At 34.7% G+C, this 12,913-nt stretch overlaps 2 protein-coding genes across 2 annotated transcripts in view; one reads left to right on the top strand and one right to left on the bottom strand.

The window, feature by feature from the left end:
- Window positions 1-2,259, bottom strand: part of LOC105196715 (nuclear migration protein nudC) — an 88,104-nt gene extending 85,845 nt beyond the window's left edge. The window contains exons 1-4 of the mRNA XM_011162792.3: window positions 2,030-2,259; window positions 1,851-1,928; window positions 1,538-1,756; window positions 141-353 (exon numbers count right to left, since the gene is read on the bottom strand). Of these exons, the coding sequence (XP_011161094.1) occupies window positions 141-353; window positions 1,538-1,756; window positions 1,851-1,928; window positions 2,030-2,098 (579 nt within the window). The 5' untranslated portion in view covers window positions 2,099-2,259. The remainder of the gene's footprint in view (window positions 1-140; window positions 354-1,537; window positions 1,757-1,850; window positions 1,929-2,029) is intronic.
- Window positions 2,260-7,696: 5,437 nt separating this feature from the next.
- On the top strand, window positions 7,697-11,562 carry LOC105197393. Its single transcript, XM_039452972.1, has 4 exons — window positions 7,697-8,587; window positions 8,668-8,912; window positions 10,600-10,753; window positions 10,824-11,562. The coding sequence occupies exons 1-4, from the start codon at window positions 8,386-8,388 to the stop codon at window positions 10,994-10,996; spliced, it is 774 nt and encodes a 257-aa protein (XP_039308906.1). The 5' UTR covers window positions 7,697-8,385; the 3' UTR covers window positions 10,997-11,562.
- The last annotated feature ends 1,351 nt before the right edge of the window (window positions 11,563-12,913 follow it).

Genomic DNA, 12,913 nt, shown 5'->3' with positions numbered 1-12,913 from the left:
TAAAGTTTTTCAAGTATTTTAAAAATACTTTTGAAAATAAATTTTAAAAAATTTTCTAATCTCCAAAAATTTTCTTTAAAAAGATGTTTCGGCGCCACATGTGTAGTTGATCGTCGATATAAAATATGACACAAACTTACCTCAACCTCTCCAAGAGTCTGTGTCCATCTGTAATTCGGCATGTCTGCACCATTACCGCTGTTAGGCTTCAATTTGTTTTTCTCCTTCTCGTCTTCTTCCTCATCTGACACGTTGCCGTTCTTAGAATCAGTACTTTCATCTTTTTCATTCTTAGCGCTGTCATCACGGTCGTTGCTAGATCCCGCGACAGCAGCGAGATCATTTGCTAATTTCTGTATAATAAAATCATTTATAGTAATTAATATTGGAATCAAGACCGTGATTTGTATACAATACAATTAGAATTGAGAAAAGCCAGTATATGGTCAGTAAGATCTTACAATTAGTGCTGAAATAATGTTTTTTTTTGTGTGATTTTACAAACAATTTTCAATTCTTTCAAACTGTACATCGTTACTTTCGGTTTCTGCTTCTTTTCTGAATCAGAAAAATATAATTATAAAATTATATTGATAATCAATTTATACATTACTAATGCGTCTATTATTAGTGTCTATGAGATCCTTTCATTCGGTACGAGTGTCCTAGCCAAAACCACTGAAGCATTTGGTATTATTTATTACACAAGAAATGATATTTAATGAACATCTTGAAAGTCGGCGCATACATACTATAATCAAGACTGCAATTTGTATATAATACACGTCGAATTGATTAGGACAGAATGTAAGAAGATCTAAATTCAAACCTTAGCTGAGATAATATTTTTTGCAACAGATTTTTCCTAGATGGAAGATCTCGGAGATATTAATTAGCATTATTAATATTAAACTAATTGTCAAATTAATTCTGTGATATTACTTTTCTGATTCATAGTAATAAAGAACTTTGACCGATATGTGAAAACGCAATACAAACAATCGAGATGCTTCAACGACTAGATCTTAGTGCTAATATTTGTTATGTTATTTTATATACATTTTTAAGTTCATAAAACTGTGTGCCAAATAAATGTAAATTTAAAAAATGTAAATATAAAATCATAAAATAAATATAAATGCTAAAATCTAGCTAATAAATTACATCAGACAGGAAACAGTATTTCAGAACTAAGATTTTGCTGTGATTATGTACTGGCCTTTCTCGATTTTAATTGTCAAATATCATTCAATCTGTAGCTTTCCATATCTTAAAGAAATCATTAAATAAAGTTAAAATCACACAATGCATGATTTCTTACACTAAAAACCATTCCACATCGGTTGTGCAAAAATCAATCAGAAGTATCAATGGTACCTTTGCTTCCAATTACTACTTGCAATTGACTAATGTAGAATGATCTTTAGGCAGAACAGAAAGAAAGCTAATCACACAAAAAATTTTGCAATTATGTGTGTGATTTCAGCTCAACAGAACGTAAAAATGACAAGAATTAGATATTTCACTATGTAAATACCTTGTTGTCTATCTCTTCTTGTAATTTAACAGCTTGTTCATCAGTTAATTCAACTATTCTAGAATCGTTATCTAGTTTTAATTCCTCGGCCTGTTCTTCCTTTTTCTTCTTATCAAGTCTCTCTTTACGCCTTTTCTCTTGCTCTAGTCTTTCTGCTTTATCGGAGGCAGCCTTGGCGACACCATTAGCCTCATATTTCTTGAATTTGCTCATGACAAGCTGCATATAAAAAAAACAAATCGCAGTCAACTCAGAACTTTTCTAAAACAACCCAAGAAAATTATCTCGCGTTACTTTTCGTATACGCAGTTACCTTTTCAGCTGCCCCTTCACCACCTCCGGTATAAAAGTCTGTTTTTCTCGCTAGAAAACTGAAGATAGTGTCTAACAACTAAAAAACAAAAAAAACGGTCGTGAATCTTGTGAGCAAAGTCGTGAAACGCAAATCTATCATCGCGTGAGTTAACCTCAACCAAGAAAATCCGTACTTACATCCTGGACACCGCCTTCATGTTGCTGTGCCAATGCCAGCAACATTCCATCGAATTGATCCTTCGTCATTATTCCTCAATACTCGTGAGTCGACGCAAATCACTTAACGAGAGAAAAGCCGACACGTTGAATATTCGTTAAACCGTAGCAACGAAGCTTTGTTGCTAGACCAACAACACACACCACGTTTCCGTGGGGAAAATACTCGAATAATCTAGAATTATCGACCGGATTGAAACGACACGACCAGCTGAGCAGCATTAGTAGCGTGCTCTGACGGCATAGAGATGGAAAAACCTCGAGTTGGTTATCGACCGTTGATATAAGTATTTTTTTCCATAAAAATTAAATACAAAAGTAGAAAATTGCAAAAGGCAATTCTCGTAAACATATCTAAAGTGCAAAAATAATAACAAGAAATATTTGTTGAATATATCTTGAATAAAAAAGATAACTGTGAAAAGTAACCGCATGATTTTCGACATAACGTCAGTTGCTAAACGATTTAGCAACTTTCGAGTACACCATTCATTTATTTATAAGATTGTTTAAATACGAAAAAAATTTATCATATTTAAATTGCGTGTGAATTTTATATCATATCGTGACTACATATAATCGATTTTCGTATATACCCTATTGAATGATCGCTATGCAATCTAGGCATAATAAAGTTTGTGTAAATTTCATTATGAGAAGTTTATAAATTCGGTTATATTTAAAATGATATTTATAGAATAATTTATATATAAAAAGATCATTGTTAAAATTAATTATTTAAATTAATCTCGCACTCTACTTCATCTTTAAATTAATTTCTAACTTGATTAAATTATCGTATAATTTGCTTTCCATAATGCTTCACATAATGCTCTACAATTTGATTAAACTATTATATGCCACCATTAAATAAAATCACTTCACGATATTAGGAGCCATTTCGAAAATCAGATCATCATAAATCATTACATTCCCATTTTCTTTTAAGTAATATATCCCGACAAAAATTTTTTTATAAAGAACAAATACCTGAGCAGCAAAGTTCTTAAAAATATTTTTAGAACATTTTAAAACTATTTTTAAAAACGTTACAAATAATGGGTAAAATTCTCTTTATTTCATTAAAAAAGAAGTTTATTTTAATAAAAGGATAATTTTTAGAATACGTTTATTAGAATAAACGTTTAATGTTAAAATAAACGTTTACCAAACAAACGTTAAAAGCAATCCATTCATTAAGAGAAATATTTTTTTTTTAATGAAATAAAGGTAACTTCTTTATAATTTATTATTTTTAACGTTTTTTAAAAATATTCTAAAATTATTTTTAAAAACTTTGCTGCTTGCGTAAATATATGTATATAAACATGTGAACATAATGTATATGGACATTATTTCGCCCGTATATATTTATACACATTTGCATAAAAAATATTTTACCAGATATTCATTAAATTTTTAAGAAATGTTGGCAGTATCTTCTAACAAGATTAACTAAACATTTGTTGCTAAATATGTTCAACTTTCAGTTTTTCACTCATAAGCTTGTGACTTGGTTACGGAATATTTCGGGCTAATCATTTCGCTGAAATCAGATAAAGGGCAATCCAGGCGCGGGTTGTTTCGACTTGTTAGCATCGCCCGAGCGCTCGAGCGACGACGCTGGTCGGGGGGCGGTAAAAGGACGAGTGGAAGGGCGCGACGCGAGCCTTCCACGGAATTCAGGGAAACGTGCGTCAAAACAACATGCGATGAAAAAACCCAAGAAGTAGTCGAACGAAAATTAACGCATGCGGAGACTCACCGGTGTTGGCTGAACGCAAGTCGCTCCCTCTCTCTCGATTCGTACTCCGTTAATCCTTTGTTATGCTGCATGTAATCCTTCGTTATGCTCCACGTACACTTTCATACACATACACTTTTTATTCTTGAACACTGAGATTTTCACACTTGCTCTCACACTTTCGCATTCGCGAATATGCACAGACACTTTCAGACGTAGATCACTAATCACTACCGTCTGTCGCGATTAATCCACGAGGATGATCAACGCCGGTGCCTCTCTCGACGATCCTTGACACTCCCGGCATGGAACAACACTAGCGCGACGCTATCCCAGAAATCTCGAGGCAACACTGATAACGAAAAATCATGGCGGACTGCGTCACGCAAATCGCGGGTGGCGAAGGTGGTTTGCACCCGCCGCGACTAACCCGTGGGGATGATTAGGATGATCCTCCGACGATGATTCTTCCTTTCGCTTTCCCCTCGATATGCAATACCGAACGGCACTCGCGCGACTCGTTAGTCAAGCGTACGACTGCTCCGAAATATGCGGGGAGCTTGCTGCAGAGAATGCAACGCGGGACCCGTGAGACGACACGACGGACGCCGATTACGAATATCCGAGGCGTACACGCTGATCGCGGTCACAGGAACCGTTTGCCACACGGCGACGACGGTCCATCACTGTGTCCATCACTGCGGACACTCGCACGTAACGTAAATTCGGCCGGAGCGGAGTAAGAAGACGGCGATACGCGGAAACGATCGCTCCTTGACTACACACGGACAATGGCGCGACGCTAACTGACCGGTACCAACTAATTTCGGTCACGTGACCATTCAATTTCGCACTTCCACCCGACGCGACGCGGGAAATCATTTAACGCCGCGATCGGGATCGTTATGTTTAACAGATATTTAAAATGTGTTTTAAACACTATACGACTTTAAGCAAATTTGTTTTAAACGTTTTTAAAACAACAGTTTATTATATACATATATATATATATTTTTTTTTTTGAGAAAAAAGATTCAACATAAATTTTATGGTATTCATATTTGTATATTCATTTTTTTGTATGTATTATAATATTTATTTCTCGTAAATATTAATATAAAAAAAATTTCTTTTTTCTAAAATATAAATGTTAATAATATCCAAAATATATATGAAGACATAAAAATTACACCTGTAGTTTTATTATTTAAATTTTTATATTCATATTGAGAGTTTCTATTCAGTAGAGATACAAATTATTTGTAGCAATCCAATAATATATTATTTTTATATTAGAATATAAAGAACATCTAATTTTATTAAACTAAATTTATTTTTTATTATTAAAAATCAAAATCTTGATTTAAAATCAATAATTTTTTACAGTTTATATTCTTATAATAATTATTAAACATAACAAGTTATATAATTGAAAAATAACTAAATTGGCTTTAATTCGACACCAATTCAATCTCGAAATCTTTAAATCGACGTCGAATAGACATAAATTTAATTTACCACTGAATACTTCTCACTGAATACTTATTAAATTCTTACATTAAAAAATAAAACGTAACATGAGATTGACGTTATTGTATAAAAAATGTACAGATTATACGTGTATTTATATTTATATATTTATTCTAAATATTATGTACTTAAAATATATTTAAGTCGTGAATTTTTTTTTAAACATGTTAATTTTTAAAAATATTATTTGAAGCATTAAAATGTGTTTTAAAAAATTATAATATTTTGTTCTTTAAAGAAACATGATTTTTACCAACCCTGACCGCGATCTTTTGAGATGTTAATAAGGATGTTAAAATGTCTACATTACTTGAAAAGAGATCAAAATTACTTGATTTGAATAACAGAAATTGTTACTATCAAATATTTGCCAAAATATTTTCATCATGGTTGAATGATTCATCATCATAAACTCGTGTTTAAATGTAATACAAGGCTTGCATAAAATTGTTTGTAAGTTAAACGAATGAGAAAATGTACATGCGTATCTACATAAATATTTATACATAAAATCTTAACAGCTTATTTTCGCAATGTGTTCAAAATTTTGCTGCAACATTATTAAAATCATATTACACATTTACATTATAACAAATACGTTTTTGAAACATTGCATAGAGATATGCAATGATGTTGCAAAGTCGTCTGCCGTAAGGAATTCGATCGAAACGGAAAAAGCTTGAAACGTGCGTCTTATCGGAATGTATCTCAAGAAATATTGTTTTCTACCATCTCTCTCTTTCCTCTTTCTCGAGCATTAGGATGCACGGTGCGGAACGTTTCATATCAATCGCTTCGTCGTTGCTAGATATTACATTCGGAGTTGTATTTGCAAAATAAACAATATTTCTCGCCCGATGTAAATCAAACTATCTTATACACGCGAAAAGGCGACGGAAAGCACTATCGCGCTTTGACAATCTCCATCAATCTCCATTGACAATTACGAAAAGAAATTGACTCTACGTTGTTTTACATCTTGCGATCGCATTGCATCTCGCGATACGTTCTCAAGCGTAGATTTACACGACATGGGAATAACATCCGGTTTAGGTTATAAATCGCGTACACTTTGATCATTTCCCCTCTGAATCGTACGAACGAGGACTGACGCATGGCGTTCGACAGGACGGAAAGATTCAAAGTGGAGGCAGCGGCGTCGACTCCTGCTCGAGTGGGCCCAGGGACCTACGACGTATCGGATCTATCAAAGCCAGCTCGAGACCCGGGTAACTCGCAATGCGCAACATCCGCGAGTATCCCCCGTGAAACTTGCATTTGCACGAGTCGTGTATGCCATTACGTTACACACAGACTCTACGTTTCACAGACAACGCTTATCCATTTTTGAGCGGAGCCAGCAGGCAGACACTCGGCATACCAAAAGACGCGCATAAGTTTCCGGGTCCTGGTTCTTACAATATAGAGGCGCCGCGGAAACGTATACCAGAACGTGCATTTTCCCTATTCATGCCTCATTTATTTGCAATTCTTCCGCATCGGCATACATACACATACACATGGATGTTCGATATCCTTCTGAGATTCTATAATTTACAGGGCGGCGTTAGTCTCGATTACACCGATGTTAGATTTAAAGAAGTGGTGTGTGAGGAATCGAGTCAGACGGAGTACACCTTGCCGAACGATTTGTTTAAAGAAACTCCTCGGAAAATAAGATCTCATCCGGGCACTTGGCGTGGCTTCGCGGGCAAAGTAAAACGCTTTCTGCGATTTGTGTATATTTGCGCACCAGTTTCCTGCAAATATTTGCAAATACGTATGTCAGTGTAATGTTTTCTTTTTTGTCTATTTTAACGCGTTTGTGTAATCAGTTTGTAAATTTATGCGAATCTTAAATGCTAGACAGTCATTGACGCTCATAAACGAAAAGTATAAAAGTAGGAACAAATAGGGTCAGTGCATCAGTTGTTGAACAATTACCAATAAATGATTGTTTCAAAAAGGTATTAAAATAATAAGATTTTAAAATAATAAATTGCAAATTAATTGTATTTTTGAAGATCTAATTTTCATAAAAATTTTATTAAAATATTTTTTATTTAAAAATGTAATTATATTAAAATTTTATTTATGTGTTTATTAACTAGTTCAATCTTTCATTTGTTTATTGACTGGTGCAGTGACTCTATCTCAAAGAGAAACATTTTATACAACTCATATAAAATTTTTAATCAGATTACGCTAAAGTTATATAAAACAAAGCGGTGCTATATAAGATAATTTGCGTTGGTCATTGCCGTTAAAAAAATACACATCTTTTACGATCTGTTATTTAATTTAATGTACGATGCAACATTTCTGCATTCAACTTATTTGACGTATCTGTTAGTTATGGCTGACCCGTCCGCCGCGACCGCTCACAACAGGCCTTTCCGTTCCTTCGAAACGTGACTTCGGCGGATACGACGAGCGAGGCGTACTCGTGAAAAAATCAGTCATCGAACGTGAGCCAACCGATTTCTACGACGTTCCCCGAGGGGTATGGATAAGATGCCGTGGCTCCCGTTTGTGGAATACCTCGCGAACGATTATTTATACCGCAGGAGACAAACTTTACCACTCTGAGGTACAAAGGAAACTTTTGGAGCAGAATGAAGGGTAGAGATGACGAACGGACTTCCGTGACCCCGGGTCCCGGTGACTACGAGCACGAAACAAAGAAAAGTCCCGCCCAAATCCACAACGAGAGAACTAGGGAAGCGAAAAGAGCCGCCGCTAAGCAGTCGCGTTTCTTGGAAGCTTTGTACCAGCAAAAATTACGCCAAGTAATTTTAAGAACATGCTTTGTAACTTTCGCAGTCGCCGGTTCTTTCGCGAAAACTCTGAGCCGGGGAAACTGCCTTTGTATCTGTGAATCGCCTTATGAAAATTTGCCTTTCCTACAAAGAACCTACCAGCTCCCAATCATTACGGCCTACCAAAAAGCGTGTTTGACAAGCACAAACGTATTACGTGTAAATGTGGCCCTCATACGGCAGAACGCCCACCATTCGATCAAACTGCGAAGGTACGTTTCTAAATGTTTGTTCTAATTATATTACAACACAATTACAATTTATTCCTCTTCTTCAAGCGATTCGAAGAGAATTTTCAATTAGATACACCTGGTCCTGGAGCGTACGAAATTGTGGCTCCGCAAATTTGTTACGGTTCTATTTTTCATGCACCTTTTGGCGCTTTCGATCACCGTTTCAGAAAAATTGTTGACGTAACGATATCAGGTATACATATGTCGTGCGAAAAAATTTTTTACATTGTATGCACTTAATCTGTATTAGAACTGAGTAAGTTTATGTTGCAGGTCCCGCGGATTACTACACGGATATCGGAACATTGGCTTATGAATCTGCAAAACGTTTTAAAAATAAACGTGAAAAAATGTTGGGTTACCCACAATTTTACGAAACACTGACGTCGATGAGCGACGATGATGAATACACGGTAATCGATGAATATAAAGTAGCAAAAATGGACGAAGTAAAATGTCCGATATATCATGCAGTTTTCAAATCAAGAGTGGACAGATTTCCACAAATTACCAGAAATGTGAGTATTGTAAGAACTTTTTGCTTAATATGATATATATTGCTTATCCGATTAATTTGATTGAAGTTACATGCTCGCATGCTCAATCAATGCTTCACCGAGCAAGTGCTTGTTTTAATCTCATGCTAATTTGATGTCACTTGATCGATGTAACTGCATCGATGAAATGGACATGCGTTCAGTTTCAATACGCTAAGAGATGCCAGCCGTTATAAGAACGTAATTAAATAATAAATTTTATAAATTTATTTATACAATATACTTTATTTATCATAATTTTGTATGAAGATAATGTATTCCAGTCGATTTTAATCACTTTTGATACTGCACCTCTCACAGGAATGTTCTGAAAATTATAAAGCATAGCATATTAACAATTTGCATAAATTATTGTTCCGTTTTAATAACGACAAAGCTAATTATATAACGCATGCAATAAATAAATCATTTCTTCAAACTAACATCAAGCACTTCGAATCTTGTGTTTCGAAAAACTCGGAACAAAATCATATTTAGAAATATACATAAAAAAACACATTATTTACATATGTTACATTTATCGTGATAAATTAACCAATCTATAATCGCTGCACCGAAGCAGTCAAAGTTGCTCTTACAGCGTTAAGAGCATAAAGATTAAGACGGCGAGAAACTCGCGCTAGTAGTCGCAATAACTCTGTGGTCAGACCAAACGTCCGAAGATTCTTTCGGACTTGCTCGGGAATCTGTGGGCTCGGTGGAGCCGAGTAATCCGGGTAGCGCAAGGTAATCAGGAGAGCCGGAGACGAAATTAATGGGAGCGGATCGAACCGATGCATCTGTACCCGGGGCGATTCGGGGCTACGATCCAATCTGGCCGTTAATCGAGAGCGTCGGGACGAGATTCGATGCCACAGCCCGTAGATAGGCCAGGATGGTCGTCAGTGCTAAGCGACTTGCTGCTGATTCCGCCGTATTTCGACGAGTCCGTGTAGTTTAGATTAGCTAGCATTTCACTTAAACAATCGGAGCAGCGCAACGTTATTAATGAAATTTGTAGATTATGCAAACGTACGATGTTGATCTAAATTAACATTGTTTAGCAGCCGCGATGGTTCTTTCTCGCTGAATGAGCTTAAATAACTTCGTAATGGCCGACTAGTCGATATTCTTCTTTTCGTTGAATACTCTCTCGTTGACAATAACGTCCTACTTTGTGGAAGCTGTATTTACATAACGTAGGGAAGAATGGTGACCGTGTAGGCCGGAAATGACATTTTGCTACGCTCTGCAGGTCATTTCCACGCAGAGGCACGTGGCTGATGTTGCCCAGGGAAATCACTTCCGGCTCGTTGATCACTTCCGGCTCGTTGAGCCGGAAATTCGAGCCAATCCGTGCCTGGTGTCTCTGTCTCTACAGCGTGAGTTGCGGATAGCTGGAAACATCGGCGCTTAGATTTGTGTTCGAATTTGCCGTTCTAAATGATTAAATTATAAAGAGGGGAAAAAGCAAATTCTCTGTTTTTTTTTTGTTTTTTTTTTCTTTGAGTCTTTGGATTTTATCAGGCAGGGAAGTAACATGCTTCGAAATATAAAAATACAAATATTTACAATATTTTGAAATCGCAATCTTCATGTTAAAAATAAGATTGAGTATTGTGTCAGTATTCATTTCGATTAAATCTCATTTATCGTTCAATTTTGATAGGGTGATGTACCGGATTCAGGTGCTTACGAAGCTTTATCAGCCTTCAAAGCTAATCGTGATAGATGCGATTTCCTTTGTCGACGATTAGCTCCACCCTTCGGCTCACGCGCCAGTCGGTTTCCAGTGATACCAAAAACCGATTTTCATGTACCAGGTATAAAGTGAAGTAAATATCAAAAGAAATCGAAAGAGGAAGCTTTTTCATTATTGCTATGCATGCAAAGGTCCAGCACACTACGATCTCAGGGGAGATATATCAAAGAACGTAAAGAATGGCGTGATATATTCCGCTCCACGTGAAAAAAAGATGGATGTCAAAGGGCCAGGGCCATTGCATTATCGCGTAAGATTCTTTCAATTTATGAGCAACCGACGGCATATTTTATGGAATATTTAATACCAGAGTTCTATTTTACACATACACGCAGTAAAAGTTGAATAACAAATCAAAATGGTATAAAATATTAAGTACCTAGAATTTTAGAAGATTAAAAAAATTATTTATATATGTACATAATAAATAATAGCAAAAATTATGCGCTATACTTTTGACTGTTCATACGTCATATGTACGTCACATTATGTAATGACAAATGAATTTTTTTTATGGATTTTGTGTTAGTTCAATCCCGTGCATCGAAAAATTTATTTAATGACGAGCGAGTGATCGGCTTCGATCGGTTACAATTTTTAATCTCCCGGCTAGTAGAATTCCATTCGGCAGTATTTACTTAGTTATAACATGGCAGGATATTGCGTGCTCACGGCATATGAGAGTAATACCGGATGCTTCAGATGGTGATGTATGAGGCATAGTTATGTACTATGAGATGGCTAGCATCCTGCATTATTCTGTCTGCTGTATTTTCGTTATGTCCACGCGTAAAATGCTTTGTAAATTTGTAGATATTAGAAAAATGCGCATGTTATTACAAATATTACTGTGTACCACTTGAAAACATTATGCGCAATTAAATATAAACTAAACTATACCAATACGATTAAATTATTAAAGTTTATTAAATATTAATTATTAATTAATATCAATTGTTAAGTTAGGTCAACTAAATATATGTGTAATTAATTAATGATTATTGTATAGATACATCCATACAACGAGTCATCCGTTCTGAAAAGATCATTTAATGTTACTCTCGGTAAACCGAAAATCATAGAAAAGGTTGATAAGACTCAAACTCCTTGGCACTATCGACGATCGAAGAAAACCCTTCGTTGGTTTGCTATGCCTCGCGGAAGATATCAACATTGTGTGTCTCCTGATATTTACTAATTGACAAATTAATAAGATAAATTTTTTTATATTTACAAATAAAAAAATTTTTAATATAATTATTAAATGTGTGTTTTATCAATACGTTACATGCTTAATGTAGATAACAATAAATTGTAAGATATCCTTGCTATAAGTAAATTACTTTGTGTTTTATAACTGCTTTAAATTTTTATAAATTTACTTCTATCAAATAGCAGAACAAATGTAAGAATTTCATAAATATTCAAGAAAGAAGAAAACTTGCAATATAATAAATTTCCGCTTTTAGGGGAGATCGTAACCAAGATCAATACAACGAAATGCTTGATAAAAGACATTCACTGAACTGTAATAGTCGAGTGTAATGACGCGTAAAGAAAAGCAAATGTTTTCCAAATATAAGATTATGCGTTTGAAATTCTAAAGCAGTGTTTATTACTGTAATAATCGAAGATAGATTGAAATTTAATGTTCTTTGATAAACTTTGATAAGTCCTAATGTTCGGTACACTAAGTCTTAACATTTAAACAAATAATATTAAAACTAAAAAATGTAAAGCAATGTTTCTTCAAACTTTTACATAAACTTCAAAATTTTACATTAAAATTTACGAATTTTATATTAAAATATATTATCTAAAATTGTTAAAATTTAATAGCGCATATAAATAGCTAAGATTTTTATTTGTGTGTTTTTATTAAAAATACATAACATCAAGAAATAAATAATGTTTTGGTACGATTAAGTTGCACGTTTGTTAAAAATATGTATGTCATTGAGAAGGAAATACACCGTGGTACTGTTTCAAATTGTAATCAGTAATTTATAGGCGAAAGGCAATCCATTTGGGATTACATGACGTACGTGAATCCGGCTATCAACCAACACAATACCATGGCAGCTGACACATATCATGAATTCAAGGATACTCGATCGACAACAAAGCTGGAAGCAAGACTAACTAATGCTCAATAAAAAATATGATACTGAAATGTATGATACTGAAATAGGTACCTCTTTATTTTGACTTATTTGATCAA

This window comes from Solenopsis invicta, chromosome 8, assembly GCF_016802725.1.
Source record: "Solenopsis invicta isolate M01_SB chromosome 8, UNIL_Sinv_3.0, whole genome shotgun sequence".
In the NCBI taxonomy this organism is placed as follows: domain Eukaryota; kingdom Metazoa; phylum Arthropoda; class Insecta; order Hymenoptera; family Formicidae; genus Solenopsis; species Solenopsis invicta.
This window is presented reverse-complemented; position numbering and strand designations above follow the sequence as displayed.

Excerpts from the sequence above, each read along its gene's own strand:
- LOC105197393 (XM_039452972.1), top strand. The coding sequence starts at position 8,386 with ATGTTTGTTCTAATTATATTACAACACAATTACAATTTATTCCTCTTC. Across the intron at positions 8,588-8,667 it reads TGTTGACGTAACGATATCAG|GTCCCGCGGATTACTACACG; the intron begins GTATACATATGT and ends TTTATGTTGCAG. Across the intron at positions 8,913-10,599 it reads TTCCACAAATTACCAGAAAT|GGTGATGTACCGGATTCAGG; the intron begins GTGAGTATTGTA and ends CAATTTTGATAG.